The sequence below is a fragment of the Pavona decussata genome, unplaced genomic scaffold (genome assembly GCF_977016875.1).
Source record: "Pavona decussata unplaced genomic scaffold, jaPavDecu1.1 SCAFFOLD_406, whole genome shotgun sequence".
NCBI classification, from domain to species: Eukaryota; Metazoa; Cnidaria; class Anthozoa; order Scleractinia; family Agariciidae; genus Pavona; species Pavona decussata.
In genome coordinates, this window is record NW_028145774.1 from 111,989 (window position 1) to 137,288 (window position 25,300).

Sequence of the window (25,300 nt, forward strand, 5' to 3'; positions counted from 1 at the left end):
CCAACTGAGAGCAATTCACTATTGGAGTTCAATGTAAATATAAGTGTGATAGAGCGGTTTTCAATTGAGTGTCAAAAGTAATTTCGCTTTGCTTTGGCTTTGCATCACCAAGCTCTGTGATTGATTTAAAAACCCACGCCACTTTCTCAACCAATTGGAATCCAAACCAAAACCAATTGTGTTTTCGCCGCAGGCGTTTTCCCATACTTGGCGCCAGTAACATGTATTTGCTTTTCGTTGTGTTGTTTACATCTATTGCGATTAGCCAGAGTAATAATTACTTTGGTTTTACGACAACCAAATGAAAACCGCTCTATGTGGAATAATCTCAGAGAAATTAGTTTTCCAAAAGTGTGAAATTTACCAGGAATATATGAGTTGTCACCCAGCTAAACATTCTTGATAAATCTTTAAGTAAACTTTATTTCTCAAAAACGAATAAATATGCCATGCTCAAATTTTAAAAAAAGATACTAAGTTTGCCAAACTGTTTAGACGAGCTCGATCGTTTTCAAATTGCAGCGTGAATAGCTATATCGAAATCGTTTATAGTTTCCACTAACCTTGTTAAAGCATTTAATAAACTGCTTTTCTATCTTTAAATTTAGAGACAGAAAAGCATTTATGATACTGATTTACAAAGTTCAATCCCATGTACCTTGAGTAATATTCTGAGGAGAGTATGAACTTATCTCTCTCTTCTTGTTTCCTCCTAAACTAAGGAGGTCAAAGTTGACAAGCTAACTTACTAAAATACATTCTACATACAAAATGACTGCGATTGACAATCAATTTTTTTTTTTTTTTTTTTTTTTTTTTTTATGGATCGATTTCAAATGGCTACTATATCAAAATTGCGATAGTCTTCAGTTACAGTTTTTGAAGCAATAATTATTGCTTTTCTACCCAAGCTAAATTTAGAGACAGGAAAGCATTTATGATACTGCTTTACAAAGTTCAATCCCATGTGTCCTAAGTGATATTTTGAGGAACGTATGTGCCCTCATGCCAAACCTATATATTTAAATGCATCGTATTGTAAATAGTGATAATTGTCTATTGCCCTTGCTGTTGATTACGAATAACAACTCCCACGCAGAAATAAATGTTGATTAACACCAAATTACAAAATTATTATTCAGAAAAGTTTTTTTTAGCATTTTTTTTAATAGAAGATTATAAACTTTAACATAAGAGTGCTCTATAGAAAACAATCCCGTGTCGCCTAACCTTGGGTAATTGCTAACTGCTCGGTAGCAACCTTCTCGGCATGCGTACGGAAAGGGTATCACGAGGAGGACATCCGCTCCGAAAGGGGGTAGAGTGGGTAGAACACGTTCATGGATATAATTAATTATTTATTTAAGTATCATTGAAAGACTGACCTGACTGACAAAAGTTCAGAATTAAGATATCGACAATAAAGGGGACATTACAACCAGGAAACTAAACAACACCACAACTAACAGCCGTCCCAATTCTCGTTTGCTCTCTGCAATTAAATTTGCAATATTCCACGCCATCTGTTCCTAATACTTGGACTTTGTTCTTCCAGGTACCCTCAAGTGTTACAGATCCAGTGTACCAATTGGGAGGAATCCCCGTGATGGAGATTTCAGCAAGAGAGTTATAACCTACAATGAGGCGTGAGTCTAAAAGCCCACAATGTATTTGCATGTATTATTATATGGCTAAGGCTAGTGGCCGATATAACGCGTGCTCTGATTGGTTAAGAGCCAGATCAGAACAGGGCATTATGCACCCGTAACGCCTACGGGCCGATTACGGATTATGCAAATTAGGATTAGGCTTGGATTGAAATGCTGAAAAGGAAAGCCATATAATAAATAACTCAAAAACCACGACCGTTCGGTCGTTACAGAAAAATCTCAAACCTCAGCTTAGCCGTATTGACCGAGCGATAGATATTTTTTTCGAAATTTTCCGGTAACGACCTAACTCGCGGGTACTAAGCGGTTAATAATAAAAGTAATAAACTGATGTATCTTTTTTTTTACCAGATTTATCGTTCACTCATGACTGTTTTCTTAATTATTTTTCATGCTTGTTGTAAGGAGCATATAACAGCATCTTACTTTATAGAAAGTCCAATTTTTTTTACACTATAACGGTGTCATTATTTTGTAATTGTCAGTTGAATGCATGGTACCCCGGTCCCTTTCATTCTTATGTGGACACAAATTTCGTCACTCTCGAGCACTGTCTCTACTGAGATCTCCAAAATTAAACCCGTGAACCTCAGAAAGTGAACGTAAAGGTTTTATTTTATACCATAATGAACACAAATTTAGGCGAGTAATGTAACCCACAAGGAGCCAATGACCTGCAGCGTATGTCATGCTCAGCCTTAGAGTCAACCTTTTTCTGAGTAAATCTATTTTTAGAATATTTTTAGAATGGGTCTGGGGGGACCTTTGGAACGCCAACAGTTCCGACGCCCAATCAAAGGAGAGCAATGGCTATTAAATTAAATTTGTATACGTCATGCCTGTATCTACAGGTTTCCCTCTGTTTCATCCAAACAACTCTGAAAAGTTTATTTCTGTCTGGAACCCGTGGCTACAGGTTTTTCAGACTGTTAAATACCATCCACTTGCTGTCTAACAAAAGATCGATAATAATAGCGGAGCTCTCGCGCGCGCCGCAGGCGCGCGCAGCGGAGCCCCATAGCTAAGAGAATTTGGTAACCCGTGAATGCGAGAAATTTTGGTTTGGTTATGACGTCACTTTTGTCCATCCATACGACCATACGTCCTTCCGTCCGTACGCAGCACCACAGGGCAACCAATGTGAAGTCTGTGCTGCCACCCGCGTTTGTTTGGCGGGAATTCAGTGCGAATGGCGTGAGCTGTTCTGTGGCCCGCGTTTTTTTGGCGGGAATTCAGTGCGAATGGCGTGAGCTCTTCTCACGTCGCCCGCGTTTGTTTGGCGGGAATTCAGTGCGAATGGCGTGAGCTGTTCTGTCGCCCGCGTTTGTTTGGCGGGAATTCAGTGGCAATGGCGTGGGCTGTTTTGCCGCCCGCGTTTGTTTGGCGGGAATTCAGTGCCAATGGCGTGAGCTGTTCTGTAGCCCGCGTTTGTTTGGCGGGATGAAGTTGCATGGCCAACTTAGTTTCAGAGAAACAAAAAGCAATTTTGGAGACAAGAAAATACGAAGTCAATTTAGGATTTCATATCTCAATATGTCGACAAACGAAGAAATAGGACAAATAGGAGAAAGAGAGGGAGAGAGAGAACAAGAAAGCAGGCGACAAACAGGCGAAGTTCGACGTGAAAGAGAGCGACTGAGAGCACTAGCAAACAGGCAAAATATGAGTGAGGAACATCGGGAGAAAGAGCAAGAAAGAGCACGGGAAAGGAGACGAGAATATGGTGAGGAGCAGCGGCAGAATGAGTGGGAAAGGGCTCGGGAAAAGAGGCGAAATTATGATGAAAAGCAGCGGGAGAAAGAGCAGAACAGGGCTCGGGAAAAGAGGCGAAATTATGATGAAGAGCAGCGGGAGAAAGAGCAGAACAGGGCACGGGAAAACCGGCTGAATTGTACTGAAGAGCAACGGGAGAAAGAGCAAGGCAGATCACGAGAAAAAAGGCGAAGATATGGTGACGAGCAGCGGGAGAAAGAGCAAAACAGGGCTCGGGAAAACAGGCTGAATTGCACGGAAGAACAACGGGAGAGAGAGAGAAAGAGGTCTTGAAAGAAGGAGGAGAACTAGTGACGAACAGCGAAAAAGAGATAGAGAAAGGAAACGAGAGAGCAGGCGAAGAAATAATTCAAGTAACGCAGAACAAAGAGAAAGAGAAGGAGGTGAGTAAGTTAATCTTTAGATAAATCACAATAAATAACAATTATAGCAATAATAATACAGTATTACATTATCATATTACAATTATGGGTTACTTTTTTTCACGTCACGTCATGTCACGTCATGCGTAGAGATCCAGATGCCAGCAGTTTTAATTGTTTTTCTTGTTCAACCACAGTACGTATAAGCCGTCGAATTCGGCTTTCCTCGTTGTTAGTCTGTATATAATTATGTGTAGAATTTGTAATTGTTAGAGGAAGATCATCCGCATGGAGCCAATTAAGGTCTGTTCTTGTTTGTGATCTGATTATTTTGTTTTCAGTCGAGGAATATGTACGTGTAGATGGCGGTCATGTACAAGTACCGTCGAACTTATCGCCTGTCGAGAGAGAGTCAGTTCAGTTTAGCCATGAACATGCAGGTGAAAAACATTGTACATTCAGTTAGATACAATACACAATACATAAGAGTAGGCTGTGGTTAGTATGAGATTTTGAAGAAGCTAATTGTAGAAGTGACATGTAAAGAGAAAATGGCGGCAGCTTTAAATTATTGTTGTTCTTTATCGCGCTATCGAGTTTGGTTTTCGCGAAAATTTCTCATTGGTGCATATGTTTGGAATTACAGACTTTTTCGGTAAATTTTAAGCCTTTATTGTGTGAAAAACATTGATACACATTAATACTAGAAATAGCGTTCACAAGAGCTGCCCCCGGTTTTGAATAGTTGTTTTTAACGATTTGTATTGAATATAAATATTGTGTATACGACTGTTGTAAATTTGACGTTTCAACTATTTTATTGAAGTTAATACTCATAGAAATAGTCAACACATTGCTTTGTAAATCTGACAATGAAATCTATGACAGTCATACAATATTCAACATTGTTTGTGTAATATTTGGGCAAAACATGAAAAAAAAAAAAACATGCAACTATGTATCGCTAGAAAATATCATGAATTACAATCTATTATTTTATATACATGTTAACCAGATAATGTAAATCTATTTCAATCATGTAAATATACTTATTTCAACTTTCCAACACCACCTTGCACGCTTGCTAAAAAATTACCGAGACCACCGTGCGCGCCTAGTTTCATCAAATCTGGAAACCTTCCCATACTACAAACACATTTCTTACTTTTTTTAATTAAAAGATTCCTTGCATAATATACACGCAGGGAATTCTAGATTGCCTCCTCGGGTTTTAGCCTCTGGGCCAAAACCCTGCGAGGCAATTATTGAAAATCCTGTTCAGAATGGCTTAATTCCTCTTGGTAGTGAATGCCATGTCGTAGATCTAGAATTTAAAGTAAAAAGTAAGCATATTTTTGAAATGTAATTCAGTGCCATTTGGTATCATTATGCAAATAATTTACTGTCATTTTAAGACGTTAATTAGGGAAATAAAGTTAGTAATCGTTAGAAGAATCTCAACTACTAATGATTCTTGAGCAAAATAATTATGGTTTGTTTTTGTTTTTAGTAGAGGGAGATGAATACCAGCTGGAATGTGTATGTGAAGATGGAGGCCAAATGGAAAATAATTGCAATGTGGAACCCGGGAATGAGATATTGTCGAACTTATCGCCTGTCGAAAGAGATTCAGATCAGTTTGCTCATGATTATGCAGGTAATAACATCAGTTATACATTCAGTAAGAGTAGACTGTGGTTTAAGTGTGAGAATTTGAAGAAGCTAATTGTAGTGGAATCTGTTCATACCATGGTGGCTTGTGGGTACTGAATATTTACCTACATTTAACAATTATTCAACGAAGTGGAGGTGAATAGTGATGGATATTTACTGAGCCGCAAAGCGGCAAGGTAAATGTCCATCACTTTCACCGACACTGAGATGAATAATTGTTTTAGTATATACCACACAAGCTGAATAACTAGTGAACCAAAAAATTATTTTACTTCTTACAATACATGTATACCGACAAATGGTATGAAATTTTAAAATCTCGCGTGCCACGCGGTAAGCAGTTTCTTATTGTAGAAAGTTCCGTCTCGCTTTCTTGCAAACAAATAAAACTTTTGGAGACACTTGTTTAGTTCCTACGGTGTCATTTCTGCAATTTTTCTTTGAAATTTGTCTTGTTGTTGAAACCATGCTAAAAAATATCAGATGCTTCATTGTTTTCCTTGTAATTTTAGTGGTTGGCAGTTTTCGCAAACAAGGGATTGTATTTTCATTTTCGCCTTAGAATATGAGGTTGAAAAGATTATAAATAAGTTACCATTTAATGCCGTCAAACCAAACTTTATTGTCATTTATATATTTTTTTAACAGCCGCCTTGTTTATCGAAAAAAAAAATTTCCTCTTAAGGTAACCGTGGCGAACGGGAAGCAAACTTGTTTCTCTTCGGCTGCTCGGAAGTGAATAGTACTTGGCTAATCACCTCCAAGCTAGCCAATCAGTGAGCACCAAAAGTACTATTCACTTGTGTGGTATATACTAAAATTTGTTATTTGGTTTGTTTCTTGTACCTCTTAGCTACACAATCTTGTACTTTAGAATGTCAGCTGCTCTACTGAGTTGTTGTTTTTTTTGGTTTAACTGAGGACGGTGCTTACTTTTGTTACTGCGCATATGTTCTGCGCAGGTTTCCTAAGTGCCTGCTAATACAGTGATATTTTTGCGCACTTTAAAACTGTGCAGACATTCTAACATAAGTGCAGATAATGGATTCTGATTGGGCTATTTTTGTTAAAGCAGTGAGAACAATACAGAACAAAAATACCCCTCCTTGGAGAGAACAGGGTTTAATCCAGTTTCATATGACAGTCATACAATATTGTATTTCAACATTGTTTGTGTAATATTTGAGCAAAACATGAAAAAAAAAAACCATGCAACTATGTTTCGCTAGAAAATATCATGAATTACAATCTATTTATAAACATGTTAACCAGATAATGTAAATCTATTTCAATCATGTAGTATTGTATATTTTCAACTTTCCAACACCACCTTGTGCGCTTGCGAAAAAATTACCCGAGACCACCGTGCGCACCTAGTTTCATCAAATCAGGAAACTTTCCCATACTACAAACACATTTCTTCCTTTTTTTATTAAAAGATTTCTCGTATAATATACACGCAGGCAATCTAGATTGCATTGCGGGGCCAATTATGGAAAATCCTGTTCTGAATGGCTTTCCTCTTGGTAGTGAATGCCATGTCGTAGAATTTAAAGCAAAAAGTAAGCATATTTTTGAAATGTAATTCAGTGCCATTTGGTATCATTACGCAAATAATTTACTGTCATTTTAAGACGTTAATTAGGGGAATATTAAGTTCACTTAGTAATTGTTAGAAGAATCTCGACTACTAATGATTCTTGAGCAAAATAATTATGGTTTGTTTTTGTTTTCAGTAGAGGGAGATGAATACCAGCTGGAATGTGTATGTGAAGATGGAGGCCAAATGGAAAATAATTGCAATGTGGAACCCGGGAATGAGATATTGTCGAACTTATCGCCTGTCGAAAGATATTCAGATCAGTTTGCTCATGATTATGCAGGTAAAAACATCAGTTATACGTTCAGTAAGAGTAGGCTGTGGTTTAAGTGTGAAAACTTGAAGAAGCTAATTGTAGTGGAATCTGTTCATACCACAGTGGCGTGTGGGTACTGAATAATTACCTACATGTACATAATTTGTTTTTTGTTTTTTTTCTTGTACCTCTTAGCTACACAATCTTGTACTTTAAAATGTCAGCTGCTCTACTGAGTTGAACATGGTTGAACTTAATGCAGATTTGCTGATCTAGACAATGGAAACAACGTCACAAATACAACAAGACCATTAAGGTTTAACAAAAGCCTCATTGTACGCCATTATAATATGCCTGAGACTTTTATACCCATCCTTCCCTTTGCGATTGAGCTAATTGAATACTTTTGGTCAGAAAGATACAGCTGTAGCAGGATATTGTTTTGTTCACCTTGTGTCATGCTATAGCTAGTGGAAGTCATATTGGAAATTATGCTACAGACCTTACTGAACCATTGCTTTATATCTTTTCTTGCCAAAATCAAAACATGCAAAGTTTAAACATAAAAATAAAAAATAAAAAAAAGAAAAAATAAATGGGGAGTTTAGTGTAAACCACGGAGTGGCCATCCTCTCTATTGTTTCCAGGTCGAATTGAAATTTCATAATGTTGGTTTTTGTGGAGGGAGGAAAACTGGAGAACCCAGAGAGAAATCCTAGGAGCAAGGACAATAACCAGCAACAAACTCAACCCACATATGACCCTGAGTGGGAGGCAAGTGCTCTCACCACTGCGCTGTTCCTGCTACCCTATACATCAATTTTATGTTTGTGTTATTGAATAATGAGCTTGGACTGCCAGTGTATTCAATAGAAAAAGAAATTCATATCTGCTCTTTACATATCAACTCTGGTGTTAAAACCAAATTTGGGTACAGTCTAACCTCCCTTTGCGACCACCTCTCGTAAGCGAACACCTCTCATTAGCAACCACTTTTCAAAAATACCATAAGTCTTCAAGTCAAATAACTATAGATGGAATGTTTTGTAGGCCACCACCTCTCGTAGGCGACCACCTCACGTAAGCGACCACCTCTTGTAAGCTACCACTTTTAGAGATGATTGTTTAAAATTTTCAATTGTTTTTAACCTCCCCTAGGTGGCCACTTGACACACAATCTGCTGACTATCTCTCACGGGCGGAAATTGCAAAATGTCTCGCCGTAACATATTGGCCCACATCATTACAGCAGACGCCGTATTAAAATCTCACATTAGTAGCTACTGGAAGTATCTCCCAAAACAGCTTAGCATTGAAACAATAATATCATTGATAACATACACATGCACTATAGTGTACACTGAAATAAAGTTTAATCAGGTTGAATCCATTGTATTGATCTTGTAAATAGTATGCATGACCTGTGATGACTCTCTCAACCTTGTATTACTCAACAGAAAAATTGTGGCGGTAAACAACATCAACTAGATTATGTAACAAACAAAACAAACGTGAAAGTTGTAGATGTTTTGCGCTTGAAATGTAACATTGCAAAAATGCCGTTTACTGTTTGCTCAGGCAGTGTAAAGGAAAGTTACTACTTTGGGTTTCATTAAACACTAGCAAAATGGTTTGGTCTCCACAATTACCATAACTTACATTACCTGAAATTTAGACCCCCTGTGGTCTGACCTCTGGTAAGCGACCACCTCCCGTAAGCGAACACATTATTCCTTTACATTAGGGGTAGTCGCTTACGGGAGGTTCGAGTGGTATAGAAAGCATTGTAAATGTTAGCTATTAGTTTTTCGTTGCGTGACTCGCGTCATTTCCGTTTCTATTTTAATCATCTGGAGCTTCTTTGTATTTTGCGCGTGTCGGATCAGTTTTCAGTGTCACATAGAGAATTGTACGGATCGAAAGTAAGAAAGACGCGTGTGCCATTAAGATAGTTTCTATCGGAGAAAGAGGTATGTTTCCTTGTTTTATAGTTTTTAAGTTCAGTCCTAGTAGTGTTGTTATTTCTTAGGTTTAGTGATTTCGTTATATTATTAGAGTTGTTCTAGGTAATCGTTTTCATGCATGCCACGTGCTCCCAGTAGAATTATCTTAGAATCTATTGTAATCGCTCGCTTTTCGATTATTATTTTCAGTTTTTTACGGGAATTTCAAGTATAATAAACAATTTAGAATCGATGCTCGGGATTCTCTGTCTATAAAACGTTTCTCCGACGGCGATGTTGATCTGAATATTTGAACTGATCTGAAAGAAATCCGATGTCAATATCCGCCCCCGTTACAGTAAAAACTCTGGGGTAGAAACTCAGCGGAGGAAACACGTCGCATTGCAATTGAACACTGAACCCTCCGATGTCTAAAATGGAAGATTCTGAAGATTCCTTGTCGATCAGGTTTCGAAATCCTACAGAAAAGGGAAGAATGTATCACCTTAATTTACTCGAGGAACAAAGATCTTCCGCTCAGCGCGCGTGGCGCAAACAAATAAACAAAGTTACAAATCTGATAGGAGATTCAACGAACATCGATCTCCTAAAGAGCGAGAGAACATTCCTCGAGACGAGAATGGATATTCTATACGCGGCAAGTAATCGACTCTGCGAAGCGCTAGCAGATAACTACGAAGCAAAAAAGGAGGCGGTGGCGCAATTAGAATCACTGGAGCGTGAGCATTCAGACACGCTGAGAAGATTAAATAACAAACTTTCGGATCTTAGACAAGATGTAAGCGAACGCTCTTCACGATCAAAACATTCCAGCCGAGGTTCTCGAAGCCTTAAATCCGAGAAATCATCTATCGCATCTTCGCTATCAAAAAGAGCGGATATGGCTGCAAATGTTGCAAGACTTAAAACTCAGTTGGAATTTGCGGACGCCGAGGCACGGAAAACAACTACTTTGAAGGAGTGCGAGGACGAACTTAAACGATTTAGACTAAGCAAGGAGCTGGCAGTCGCCAAAGCCGAAATGGAAGCGGCCAACGTAGCCGATGAAAGGAAAATTGAGAAGGACGATCGTGAGGAAGATCAGTTTCTCCCGCAAGAAACCGACAGGAATTACGTTCTCCAAAATTATTTGAAGACTCGTGATCAAATGTCATCGGTGACAGACGCCAGCCTTCCGACCGTTGAAACGTATGTTGAATCTGTTTTGCATCGCGAGAGTCCCGAAACGAGACGGACTTTGATAAAGGAGGAACTCTGGACTTCTCCTTTTAAAGTGAGATGTACCGAAGATACGAATTCTAGACCGGTGTTACGTCCCGACCCGTTCGCACCTCCGAAGTCTACAGCTCTTCGATCGTCGCTGAATCCTTTAGTAGCCGAGTTTGAGACAAGTCCCTACAGAGTTCCGCGCACGCGTGTTGACGCGAAAATCCCCGTAAGCTATACAGCCAAGACCGGAGTCACAGCAGACAATCCAAGAGCCAGTCTTCCTCTGAACAGTTCGTCCGTCGAAGATTCACTGCATCGTTTAGCCGATGTGCTTTGTCAGCGACGTCTTCAAGACACGCTTCCTCTCCCAGAACCAGAGATCTTCGGCGGCGATTTACTGCATTATCCCCTGTGGTTGAAGTCTTTCGAAACCATCATAGAAGGCCAGACAGACAAGGTTTCCCAAAGACTGTACTACCTCGGGAAGTATACAAGAGGCGAACCACGAGAGGCGATTAGCGGCCTCCTGTTACTGGAAACTGCCGACGCATACCGACGAGCAAAGAAGATCTTAGCAGAGAGATTCGGCAACCCATTTCTGGTGGCAGACGCCTACAGAAAGAAGATTAACGAATGGCCGAAAATCCTTCCAAATGACGGAGCAAGCCTACGCAGATTTTCGGACTTCCTCGTCCACTGCCAAACGGCGACAAAGACCATCAAATACCTAAAGGTGCTTGACGACCCGGATGAAAACCAGAAGATGCTCCAAAAGCTTCCGCGCTACCTGATAGATCGATGGAGTCGCGAAGTTGATCGCTGGCTCAACAAAGAAGGAGAAGAGCAGAATCGCGGCGAAGAAAGCGTACCTGATGGGGATGGAACGGCCTACCCCCCTTTCAAAGCCTTCTGCAGGTTCCTCGAAAGAGAAGCAAGAATTGCGTGCAATCCGGTAACGACAAGGCCTCATAAGGAAGAAGCCCCAAGACAAGACGCAGAGAGAGCATGGAAGTCGAATAGTTACAGAAAGAAATCGGCCAAGGTTAGCACTTTCGCTACTGGTTCTGGTGAAGTGAAGACCAGCGCTTCCGACAGTAAGAGGGAAAATAAACCTGAGACTGTCACGTGTCCGCTGTGCAAGGGTCCTCACGATTTGGACGCATGTAAAAGTTTTCTAAGTATGTCCCTGGCAGAAAGAAGAGATGTCATCAGATCGAAGGCACTGTGCCTGGGCTGCTTAAAATGGGGTCACATGAGAAAGGACTGTCGAAGAAGGCGAGTATGCAAAACCTGCAATGGATTTCATCCAACCTCCCTTCACAGTGATCCCGCCAAGATACCCGAGCAAGACAAAGCGGTAACGAATGCAACCGAAGTAACGAATGTAACCGAAGTCATCTCGAACCGTGCGAAGGTCTGCGACATGAAGAAAACAACTGCGCCTTGCATGCACTCGTTAATAGTACCCGTATGGGTTCATCACAGTAAGGATGCTCAGAACAAATTGCTGATCTACGCTCTCCTAGATGAACAATCTGACGCTTGTTTTGTAAACGAAGACGTTCTGCGAAAGCTGGATTTGAACGGACCAGAGGTAGACCTAAAGATTTCGACGGTCCTAGCAGAGGAAGTGGTTACAAGTCAGAAGATCGAAGGCCTGGTTGTGCGTGGTTATAATGAAGAGCGTGAAATCCCTTTACCCAAGACCTACTCAAGATCCACCATACCGGCTAAAAGGAGTCAGATTCCAAGGCCCGAATCCGCCCATGGTTGGCCACATCTCCAAATGGTATCTGAGAAGCTGATGCCCTTCCGTAGTGACGTTGAGGTCGGCCTCCTTATCGGTCTCAACTGCCCTCGTGCGATTAAACCACTTGAAGTTGTTCCCGGAGTAGAAGATGACCCGTACGCTAAGCGAACCGCTCCTGGATGGGGAATCATTGGTGCAGTAAACCCTCTAACACATGAAGATGAGGCTGAAACCGAGAGCGACATTTTCTGCAATCGCATTATCACCCGAGAAGTCCAAGTAGACTCAAGTAGGAAGATGTGTCACTTTGCGTTAAGGACAGAAGTGAAAGAGCTGCTCAACCCGCACGATGTTGCTAAGATGTTCACACTTGACTTCAATGAAAGACTAACCGAAGAGAAGTCGCTATCCTTTGAAGATCGGAAGTTCCTCAAAATAGTACGAGACGGTGTTCATCAGCGAGATGATGGCCACTACGAGATGCCTCTGCCTCTGAAGAAAGAAGACGTGGAACTGCCAAACAGCAAGGAATTGGCCCTGAGCCGCCTACTAAAGTTGAAACGGAGATTGACTAACGATGACCAATTCCGAAGAGATTACAATGGCTTCATGCAAGACATCATAACTAGTGGATATGCAGAACGAGTTCCCACAGACCAACCATCCTCAGACAACAAGCGAGTATGGTACATTCCACACCACGGAGTGTATCACAAGAAGAAGCCTGGGAAGATCAGAGTCGTGTTCGACTGCAGCGCAGTATGTGACGGACAGTCCCTAAACCAGCAGCTATTGCAAGGTCCAGATCTCACGAACAATCTCACAGGAGTACTATGCCGATTTCGTCAAGAGCGAGTAGCCTTTATGTGCGACATCCAGGCGATGTTTCATCAAGTCAAAGTCGACGAGAACCATCGTGATTATCTGAGATTCTTGTGGTGGGATAACGAAGAATTCAAGGGAGATCCAGTAGAGTACCGTATGACTGTCCACCTTTTTGGCACTACTTCCTCGCCCGGCTGTGCAAACTTCGCTCTCAAGACCACTGCTGACCAGTACGAAGAAGATTGCGGCACCGAGGCAGCAGATTTCGTGAGAAAGGATTTCTACGTGGATGACGGACTCAAGTCGGTACCAACCGTTGAACAAGCAAAGAACCTGATCAGAAATACCAAGTCACTGTGCCAGAAAGGTGGTTTCCGTCTTCACAAGTTCACATCGAATAGCAAGGAGGTGATAAATTCCGTTCCCTCAGAAGATCAAGCGAAGGACACAAAGGATCCTCGCCTTGTCAGTAACGATCCAGTCATCGAACGCGCTCTGGGAGTCCACTGGTGCATCGAATCAGAAACGCTCCAGTTCAGAATCGAGTTGAAGGACAAACCGCTATCGAGAAGAGGCATTCTATCCACAGTTAGCTCGGTTTTTGATCCTCTTGGCCTCGTCGCCCCATTCATCCTGGTAGGAAAGAGAATCCTGCAAGAGCTGTGCCGTGATGGAGTTGGCTGGGACGACGAAGTACCCGAAGATGTGAGACCTAGATGGGAGAAATGGAGATCTGAACTTCCCGCCCTAGAGAAGCTCAAGATAGCAAGATGTCATAAACCTGAAGAATTCGATGAGATCAAGCACACAGAGTTGCACCACTTCTCAGACGCTTGTCAAAATGGCTATGGGCAGTGTACCTACCTACGATTAGTCGATGCTAAGAACCGAATACACTGTTCTCTTGTGATGGGAAAGTCGCGCGTGACGCCGTTGAAGCCCGTCACCATACCTAGACTGGAGCTGACCGCTGCACTCGTTTCGTCCAAGATAAGCTACACGCTGCGGAAAGAGCTGGAGTACGAGGAAGTGAAGGAAACGTTCTGGACTGACAGCAAGACGGTCTTAGGCTACATCAACAATGATGCCAGGCGATTCCATGTCTTTGTCGGCAACCGCGTCCAGGAGATACGAGAGAAGACATCGCCGGACCAGTGGCGCTACGTTGGAACGAAATCCAATCCCGCTGACATTGCTTCTCGCGGCGCTGGTGCCCAAGAACTAATTGACGGCTCCCTGTGGTGGAATGGGCCAGAATTCCTTTGGAATTCTCATGAAGATTGGGATCCTGTTGACAACATCCCTTCGATCCCTCCTGACGACCCGGAAACCAAGAAGATCACTGTGCGAGCAACTCAGGTTGAAGAACCATCCTCCTTATTGGAGTGCCTGAAATATTTCTCTAGTTGGCATCGAGCAAAGAGAGCAATCGCCATTTGTCTCCGTCTGCAGAGAAGATTCCGCAAGACCAGTATCTGTTCTTCCCAAGATACAAGTCCAGACACAGCAGAAAGAATAGGAAGAGCGGCCACCTATGTCCCTGTAAATGTTCAAGAGCTGAAATACTCTGAGTTGCAAATTATCAAGATGGTCCAGAATGAAGTGTTCCCAGAAGAAATACAGTTGCTGAAGAGTCTCAACGTCCAACCACAAGTCATTAACCGAAGCACTGCCAAGGACGGAAACCGCGCGATGAAAGGGTCAAGCTCCCTGTACAAGCTGGACCCGTTCCTAGACGAAGACGGTGTATTAAGAGTTGGTGGGCGGATCAAGCACTCTAGCCTCCCCTATGAGGTGAGACATCCAGTCATACTCCCCAGAAAAGGACATGTGACTGACATGATCCTCTGCCATCATCATCAGGCCATTCAGCACCAAGGCAGAGGGATCACTCAAGGTGAAGTTCGCTCAGCAGGATACTGGATTATCGGCGGAAGTTCTGCTGTATCGAGCCACATATCGAAATGTGTCACATGCCGCCGATTGAGAAGCATGCCTCAAGAGCAAAAGATGGCGGACCTACCAGAAGATCGCCTAGAGCCTGCACCGCCCTTCACCTTCTGTGCAGTGGACTATTTTGGTCCCTGGTATATCAAGCGTTATGGAGTTCTGTTCACGTGCCTAGCGTCCAGAGCCATTCATCTGGAAGTCGCGGATAGCTTGTCCACAGATTCGTTCCTGAACGCCTATCGTCGTTTCGTAGCACGCCGTGGACCAGTACGACAGTTGCGATCCGACCAAGGCTCAAATTTCGTTGGCGCAATGAACGAGCTGAACCAAGCTATCTCAGAATTAGGACACGAGCAAATCAGACAAGAGTTACTGAAAACCAACTGTGACTGGGTAGACTTCAGGATGAACTTCCCACACTCAAGTCACATGGGTGGGGCGTGGGAACGCCAAATCCGCACCGTGCGAAATGTATTGGAGTCGCTTCTTAGCCATCATGGAACTCAGCTCGACGGCGAGACGCTCCGAACCTTCATGGTGGAAGCCGAAGCTATAGTTAATTGTCGTCCACTGACTGCGGACACAATGAATTCTCCACAGTTGCCTCAACCTCTCACGCCAAACCACCTGCTTACGATGAAGTCAAAGGTCATTATGCCCCCACCTGGAAACTTCCAACGCGCCGACCTGTATTTGAGAAGGCGATGGCGAAGGGTGCAATACCTGGCGAATGAGTTCTGGATACAGTGGAAAAGGGATTACTTGCAGTTCCTGCAGCCGAGACAGAAATGGTCTGCGACAAGACGAAGTTTTCAGGTGAACGATATCGTCGTCGTTAAGGATGATCACTCGCCCAGAAACGCATGGAAGACCGGGATCGTAGAGGAGACGTACCCTGACAAGGATGGTCTGGTCCGGAAGGTTCGGTTGAGAATGGCGGATGACACCTTGGACAAGAACGGTCGAGCCACCGCACCAGCATCATTCCTGGACAGACCAGTCCAGCAACTGGTCCTGCTGCTGAAGAATGAAGAGTATGAAGACCGGGGAATCCCCACCTGAGGAGCCATTAGAGCCGTGAAGGCCTGTAGGGGCCTACAGCCCACTGAACATTATTTTAGTTAGTTTTGGTTGATTCTAGTATGTAAATTTCTGTCGTAATTTAGGGGAGCCATGTAAATGTTAGCTATTAGTTTTTCGTTGCGTGACTCGCGTCATTTCCGTTTCTATTTTAATCATCTGGAGCTTCTTTGTATTTTGCGCGTGTCGGATCAGTTTTCAGTGTCACATAGAGAATTGTACGGATCGAAAGTAAGAAAGACGCGTGTGCCATTAAGATAGTTTCTATCGGAGAAAGAGGTATGTTTCCTTGTTTTATAGTTTTTAAGTTCAGTCCTAGTAGTGTTGTTATTTCTTAGGTTTAGTGATTTCGTTATATTATTAGAGTTATTCTAGGTAATCGTTTTCATGCATGCCACGTGCTCCCAGTAGAATTATCTTAGAATCTATTGTAATCGCTCGCTTTTCGATTATTATTTTCAGTTTTTACGGGAATTTCAAGTATAATAAACAAGTTAGAATCGATGCTCGGGATTCTCTGTCTATAAAACGTTTCTCCGACGGCGATGTTGATCTGAATATTTGAACTGATCTGAAAGAAATCCGATGTCAATATCCGCCCCCGTTACAAGCATGTCAAACATTTACAGTACATAGAGTAGTCAATGGTTTAAAATTCTGGTGATAAATCTTTGAAGAACTGAATGATTCGTCATTCATAGCAGCTACATGTATATAGCTTCAAGATGAACTCAGTTTAGTAGCCTTATCATTCTTTATCTTCTGTAATTCATTTTCCAAGTTCAGTTGCTTATAGGCACCGCTGCCGTACGTCGATTCAAATTTTTTTCCTGATTAAGATTATTTTAGTTGTGGATGAGCAAAGGTCATGGAGAATTACATGTACACCTGGCAAAATAGTAGCTGAACTGTCAAATTTCCCTCCTCATACCCTTTTTCTCATTCCACTACCCGGCTTAACCAAAGTCTGGTTCAAAACAACTACAAGTTTTTGTTGGTTTCAGTACTGTTTATTTACAGGACCACTCATATGTAAGTTGAGACATGGGATAGTGAGTCTCATTAGGAAAAACATTAAGTCATTCATACATTCAAACAACAATTTAATGCATAAATCCTCAAGTTACCTTCAGGTATACACATACACTGGTTTTTAACATGAATAATTTTTGGTATTAAAGAATGATGCTTTTGTTGTTTTTTATAATATTGTAAATGTCTGAAGTTTATTTTAAGTTCTGATTAGATATCTACATGTACCTGGACAAAATATGAAATTTATTAATTCATTTATTTACAAAACTTCCACCCTTACTAAATAATAGTAGTGCACCCATTTATCCTATTCTTAAAAAGAGAATCAAAGTGCAAGTGACAGTCAACTTACATTTGAAAAGTATTACAAATAATGCAAGCTATTAATTTTTTTAGGAGAAGACTTTGAAAGAGAAAATCCTGTGTTGGAAAATCCGCCACTTGTAGCGACTAGTTACTCAACATCGCAAGTACAGCAACCTGTTCTGGAAGTTTATAATTACAGTGACCATTCAGAAGATCTTCCGCTAATTGCAAGGGCAAGAGCAGTTGGTGTGCAGTATGAGTTTGCGCAACACGGTGTAGTGGAAACTGACGATGAAACGAGAAAAAGGAAACGAAGAAATCAAAGGAGAGTATCAGATGAGGAGAAAAGGTTGCGTGAAGTTGTCGGAGACCTACCGCCCCCTCCACCAGCAGGATCGAGTCAGATAGAGGACAATGCATACTGTGCAATACGTTCATTTGAGGTGGAGCAGATGACATACAAGTTCGGTTGTTGTGAGGTTTGCAAGGAACGGCGGTTAGAATGCAAAGCCACTGGAAACACATGCACCCGTTGCAGGAGAGATAAGAAGGTACCGAAAGTCTGGTCTGATGAAAATAATATGGACCCACTGAGTGTTCCTGAGGAGCTGTCTGGAATGTCGGATGCAGAGCAGATGCTGATAGCCAGACTAGCACCCACTGTGCAAGTACACATGTTAAGGCATGGAGGAATCGCGTCAAGGGGACATTGCATTGCATTTCCTCAGGCTGTTCAAGAACCTGCAACCATTCTGCCACGGCTACCAGCAGACATTGATATCATTCGTGTGAGAAGACAAGGAAAAAATGATACCCATAAGGACTTCAGGGTCAGAAGGCACCATGTTGAAGGAGCTCTTCGGTTTCTAAAGGATAATAATCCCGCTTATAGTGACATTGTCATAGATGCTGCTCGCATACATAATTTACCGGAGGATGGTGAGTTGCCCAATTTGAGAACTGTTGAGTTTTCTGAAACAGAACACATGGATGACCAAGGCCCAGCTCCACAGCAATTGGATGCTGGTGAAACAGATGGTAGCGATGACTCAACAGTCTCTGGAGTTATTCTTAGTGAACCAGGAGTGAACGTGCAAGCACAAGTTAATGCTGCCATAAATCAAGTTGTGTCTGAACCAAGGGAAGGAGGGTCAGACGAGGCTCAACAAGGCATGCAACGACCAGTGATCCCATGGCCGACAACTGACGCAACTCCAGCATCTGAGTTCAACACTCCTTACTTTTTCACAATGGCATTTCCTTGCTTGTTTCCTTATGGAAAGGGTGATTTCCACATCAACCGTCCAATTACATGTCCTGCACTTCACGACTGGGCAGAGCACTTGCTGTGGTATCAAGACGGAAGGTTTGCACGGCATAAAGTATGGAAGTTTGTTGTTCACAACATGATCATGAGAAAGCGTGCCCTGGAGCAGAGCAGGTACTTTGTTGATCAGCAACTAGGTGACCCACACATAACTGTTGCAGATCTTCAAGAGCGACTAGCGAGGGGTGACACTTCAATCACCAACAGGCTCTTATATTTTGGTGCAAATCTGCGCGGTACAGCTCAGTACTGGCATCAAAGGCGCAGAGAGCTTCGTGCCTTGGTTGAGTTCATGGTCAATGAAAAGCGCGGATTGCCTTCATTTTTCATGACTGGAAGTTGTGCAGAGTTTTACTTTCCCCCACTAAGAAGACTATTGGAACAATACATTTTACAGACCACGGGGGAAGAGGTCAACCTTGCCGAAGATAGCAATGCCCGCTTCAAAGCTGTACAAGAAAATACGCACGTTGTGGTAAGCTACTTTGACCTACGTACCCAGTCATACCATGAAGAGGTACTGAAGCCAGTGTTTGGTGTATCTGATTATTGGTACCGCTATGAATTCGCCAAGTCCCGGGGTCAAATTCATTGGCACCAACTAAGCTGGAGAGATGACAGACAGCCACACCAGCTGTTGCATGAAGCTCGTGAAGATGGTTGTGACGAAGACGAGTATGCAGCTAGACTTAGCCAGTGGGCTGATGAAAACTTTGCCATGACAGCATCACACCCAGCTGGTAGTGATGAAGAAGGACAGCCAAGAAAAGACCTTTGGCCACCACCTGAAGGTTCGGCTGTAGAAATATCACATGAAAGGGATCCCCTGGTGAAGATGCTTCTGGAAATAGCTGCAACACAAAATGCAATACTGGAAGATCATTTGCTTCTTGTGAACCGAGTTGGGCTGCACAGTTGTTCCGATTACTGCTTGAGGACTCCTCGTCACCCTGAGCCAGGATTGCAGCCAAGAGAACGTGTATGCAGGATGGAGTTTGGAAGCGAGTTCTCCCCAGGGAAGAAACTGCGGAACGACCCAGAAATTGTGGGAGATCATAACGGAGCTCCTCGCCTTGAGATGCCACGTGACCATCCACGTGTGGTTCAGCATTCTCGCTATCAAATACAGTCTTGGAGAGCAAATGGGGACGTAAGCTTGATTCTTTCCAATTCTCCCCCAGACAATCCTAGCACCGATGATATCATAGCAATAATCGATTATGTGTGTGGGTATGCTTGCAAGGATAGTGAACCCACTGGTGCAACTGCTGATCTTTTTAAGGACATGGTCAATGCTGTTGATGCAACGGATGCAGACCAAGTGACCGGCAAGTCAATGTGTGCTAAAATGCTTATCAAGACTGTGGGAAGACGAGATATCAGTGGACCTGAGGCATCATTTGAGTTGAGTGGACTAGCACTCTGGCGATGTAGCCGTTCATTCACGTACTTGTCTATGTCAGGCTCAAGGCGACTTGAACGTGATGGTGAGACTGCAACTCGCAGCACCCCTTTGGATAAGTACCTTGCACGACCACGTGAGGAGCACTCTTCTTGGTACCATTTTGCATCAAAAAATGGTAAGGTTCCTGTAGTAAGTGGTGGTGCAACACACGCAACATGGCCATTGAATGAGGACTACTGTAGAACAATGCTTCTGTTACACTGGCCAAACTGGTTTAACATCCAAGAAGTAAAGGGAGATGCTGAATCTTGGATTGAGAGGTTTACTGATTTCATTTCTAGTAATGAGTGCCCAGCATTCGTGAAGGCCCAGGTTGCAAAGGCACAGCGTTATGCAGAGCAACCACAAGAGCCGGTATTCGTAGAGGATGAGGATGATGATGCTGTAGAAGCCGAACAACAACCAGATTGGGTGGATGTCTATGCAGGGCAGAACCAGAGATATGAGGGTGTGGAGAAGGATTTGGATTATGATGATGGTGGAGAGGACTATGACTGGAACAGCACCTGCATTGTTCTTCCTGAGGACAAAGACCCCAAGAAATGGCTTGAAGAAATAATCAAAGAAGACGAAGAACGCGAAACGGAAACTACAGGCCTTGAATTGCCACAGGTGTCTCCGTTCTCCCTAAATGAGAATCAGAGAGCCATAGTGAGTCTGGTGTTACACACTCTCTACAACTTTGTTGAAAACCGACCAAATTACCATCTTTTGCGGCTTGTTGTATCCGGAACTGCTGGAACTGGAAAGTCATATGTTATCAAGTGCCTTCAGAGGTTAGTGCGGCAAGTGTTTGGAACAAATGACGCAATGGAGGTGATAACCCCAACAGGGAGTGCTGCCTATCTCGTTCAAGGCAGTACAGTTCACAGTTTCTTACGAATCCCAACGGGGGGAAGGTCTTGCAACGAGCTGACGGTACCTGCAGGTGCAGTGCTAGGGAGAATTCAGAAAAACTGTGAGAATTTGAAAGTTCTGGTTGGGGACGAGCGGTCGATGTTTGGCCGCACCACAATGGGCTGGATGGAACATCATGCACGTTATGCAGTGAACAGAGGAGCCAATGTAGACGAGCTATGGGGGGGGGGGGGGGGGGGTATTCCTGTGGTAGTACTTATGGGAGATGATGTTCAGCTACCTCCTGTATGTGACACTCCTGTCTACATTCAAGATTGTCGCAGTGCTCCATCTAACCATGGCCGTTTGGTTTGGACAACTTTTGATAGTGCTGTGGAGCTTACTGAGATTGTAAGGCAAACTGAATCTGAACAACAGCTCAGAGGTGTGTTGATGTCCTCGAGGACTTATAAAACCACACGCCAGCAAATCCATTGGCTACAGCAGTTTCAGTGGCACAATCTCCGCTTAACACATGGTACAGAACTTCTGGGAAGGATGGACGAACAAGGTCTGTACGTATTTCCAACACATCGCCTAGAATGGGAGCGCAACAAAACTAAGCTACTAGAGTGTAACAGAAAGCCAAACCACCCAGTAGCAAGGATCAAGGCAATTGACAATGGCAGGCATGCACAGAAGGCTGACAGTAGTAAGGCACGAGGGCTGCTACCACTACTGTATCTTTGCCGTGACAGCAAAGTCATGCTGGTAGCCAACTTAAAGGCTTCATGGGGTTTGTACAATGGAGCGGTTGGCACAGTAGTGGACCTTCTATACAAAGATGGTTGCAGACCAACCGATGATCCCACCCCTTTACCTGATGTAGTGTTTGTGCGTTTTCCAGGATACAAGGGACCACCTTACATCAACGAAGATCCGAGCGTCGTGCCAATAGTTCCTGTAAGTCGGTCCACTGACTGTACATGCCGATGCAAGCGTCTTCAAGTTCCATTGAGACTGGCATGGGGAACAACGATCCACAAGTGCCAAGGGATGACTGTGGGTGATGGAGAAGCATTCAGGTATGTTGTGATCCACCCTGGAAAGCAGGACTTTGAAGCTAAGAACCCAGGAGCTTTATTTGTCGCACTGTCACGAGCAAAATCAGCGGGTGGAGAAGGTACAGATCCTGATTTTGCATTTCATGAAGATTTCCTGATAAATGAGGACAGGTTCAAGCCTGTGGATACTCCAACTACCCGTGCTAGAGCAGTGGAAATGGAACGACTGCATGTATTAGCAAATCAATGTAAGCAGAGGGAAGATTTAATAGCAGCATATTCGGAGGAAACCTTTCTCAGAATGGTAGAGTGGGCTCAGTCGCAAGGTCGTTGTTGAGCCACTTCTGAACTACTCTTTTGTATGCTGTAGTCATGCTATCCCCAAAATAATCATTGTTAAGCAGAGTACTGAAGTACAATTGAGACCACATCTGATGTAAGCATAATGCCTATCCTGTAATCTGCCTGTGTGGTGAAGGACCTCTTATTGGGAGGTCTGTTATGCTGTAATCAGCCTGTGTGACTGAGGACCTTAGTGGTCATGCATAACAAATATGAGGGCCATCATGCTGTAATCAGCCTGTGTGGCTGAGCGACCTTAGTGGTCATGCATAACAAATATGAGGGCCGTTATGCTGTAATCAGCCTGTGTGGCTGAGGACCTTAGTGGTCATGCATAACAAATATGAGGGCCGTTATGCTGTAATCAGCCTGTGTGGCTGAGGACCTTAGTGGTCATGCATAACAAATATAAGGGTCGTTATGCTGTAATCAGCCTGTGTGGCTGAGCGGCCTTAGTGGCCATGCATAACAAATATCAGGGCCGTTATGCTGTAATTAGTCTGTGTGACTGAGGACCTTAGTGGTCATGCATAACAAATGTGAATGAAGTTATCCTGTAATCAGCCTGAATGACGGGTAGAAGCTAGTGCAGACACTGGTAGAATCCAACATGCTATTATGTATTAGGAAGAGTGTAAGAACTAGACCAAAGTTAGAGAAACAAGAAACCATACCCACAATAGCCTGACATCCTAAATGAAGATGGTATCATTGTTGCATGACTTGGTACCAAAAGTGGACCAGATAGCAGCTGGCGATAATGTCACATTGATTTTGTAACTACATGTATTACAGTTGAGTGGCAGATGACAGTCCCCTTAACATGTATGTGGTGTGAGCTGAGATGCAGCCACAGATTAATTGCAAGCAGATGACAGCTCAGAGGTCACTTTACCATGAGCAGATGGCACCTTGTTATAATGTCACATATTGATGGTGTGACTAGATGTAGGAAAGTTGAGTGCCAGATGCAATAATTAATGGCTCTGGGATACACAAGCCCAATTATTGTGCATGTCAATAATTATTGTTATTTGCACTTAAGCTCTGGGATGGACTGCCACTTGATATCAGAAGTGGCAATACTGTTGATGTCTTTGAGACAAATTTAAAATCATATCCTTTTCATTTAGCATTTTTATTATAGTTTCGTATTTTGTAGGTGTTTATCTTTTTTATGTAACAATTTTTTTTATCTTATATCATAGAGTTGTATTAGGATTTTTAACTATTCTCGTAGCTATTTTCCTATTTTATTAAATTTCCATAGTACAAATAATTATTGTTATATGTTATCATTATTATTATTATATGTAGTAGTAGCACTAGTAGTAGAAGTAGTAGTAGTAGTAGTAGTAGTAGTAGTAGTAGTAGTAGTAGTAGTAGTAGTAGTAGTAGTAGTAGTAGTAGTAGTAGTAGTAGTAGTAGTAGTAGTAGTAGTAGTTGTTGTTGTTGTTCAATTCCAATGACAGGAGTGGTATTTACCGAACACAGGCACATCCTTATGCATTATCTTGTTGTGTAGCAATTATTTGTTATAAATTGTGTAATATGCAACAACTGCATACCAATGCTATGGATGTTGAGATGCAAAAATTCATACCTAGGATTTTTTAAAGCTCTCTATGAAACAAAGAGGGCAAAGCTCTTTCGTTGTGGTATGAATTGCTTTTGCTGTCACTAATAACATTTCCTGTACTGATACCTCGTTTTCAATTTCAGGTAGTATAAAATTAAGATTGAACTCATTCAGTAAATAAACAGTAGTTTCAAATCTTATAAATCTAGGGTGCTTTTGATTGACTCTATTCTAGAATAGGAATACAGTACATACCAGTATATTGATGTAAGGAAATCCTTACATGTATAAGGGCTTTTTAAAATTGCTTGAGTACAAAATCACTCTTACATTATCATGAGTGAGCGGAAGGTTGCAGGAAAGAAATTTATCAGCTATTCACTTTATTCTTATTCCAGAATGCAGTAAATCGAATTTAACCCTCGTTGGTGTCTATAAGCCCAGCAACAATGAGTGAAGTTGGTGCCTTCATGATACCCCCGCCTTCATGAGCGGCTAATACATGGCAAGGTCTGAAGAGAGATCTTTAAAAAGGGCATGGGGGACTGGGAACCCAGTGTTATTATTTAAGTTTATTTCATTTATACAGTGCTCTGTTGACAATCACAATGGTTTTAGTACATCCTCTTTTTAAAATAGTAGTGTTAGTCTTGTTGTGAATTACTGTATAATATTATAATAATTAAATTCATATAATTGCATTATATTACTTCCTTGCCATTTGTGGAAGAGGGCTAGTGTAATAGCGGGCAAGATGAGTAAATCCTGCACTGTTATTGCCTACCCGAGTGGGTAAGACGGAGCTATCTTGCCCACTTGGGATTACCCGTTGCCAATCTGGTTACCATCGAAAGTTTAATCACAAGCAACAATGCAATCTTTTCTTTGATTTTCTCGTTGTTCGGGGGGAAAATGCTCACTAAAATATTCCGTAAACTCTCAACATTTACTTAGGGAAGAAAAGAAAAGAGAATGGAATCATCCTGGTGTAGTGAAAATTTTGTTTCAGCTACAATAAATGTGAATTGAATTGGTGAGCTGCTCTGTGTTTTGACAGATTGATTTTGTAAAACTTATTATCTCAAGTCCAGTGCTAAATTGATTATATGATTTCTCTAAACTGCAAAACTAGCAAATAAAACAATAAACCCCTGCATTAGCTAAATGTTTGATGTTAAGAGATCGACCATTTTATTTAAGAAGGGGAGAGGGGGGGGGGGGGGGGTTGGGCA

General features: G+C 42.4%; 1 protein-coding gene and 1 long non-coding RNA gene across 2 annotated transcripts in view; both read left to right on the forward strand.

Annotated features, from left to right (window-relative positions):
• LOC146451031 (uncharacterized) overlaps nucleotides 1-25,300 on the forward strand; it is a 351,087-nt gene that overhangs the window by 110,132 nt on the left and 215,655 nt on the right. The window lies entirely within an intron of this gene.
• LOC146451036 (uncharacterized) lies at nucleotides 5,324-23,735 on the forward strand. The gene is made up of 2 exons (XM_085099656.1): nucleotides 5,324-5,462; nucleotides 17,545-23,735. Exons 1-2 carry the CDS (start codon nucleotides 5,366-5,368, stop codon nucleotides 22,482-22,484), a joined length of 5,037 nt encoding a protein of 1,678 aa, XP_084955782.1. The 5' UTR covers nucleotides 5,324-5,365; the 3' UTR covers nucleotides 22,485-23,735.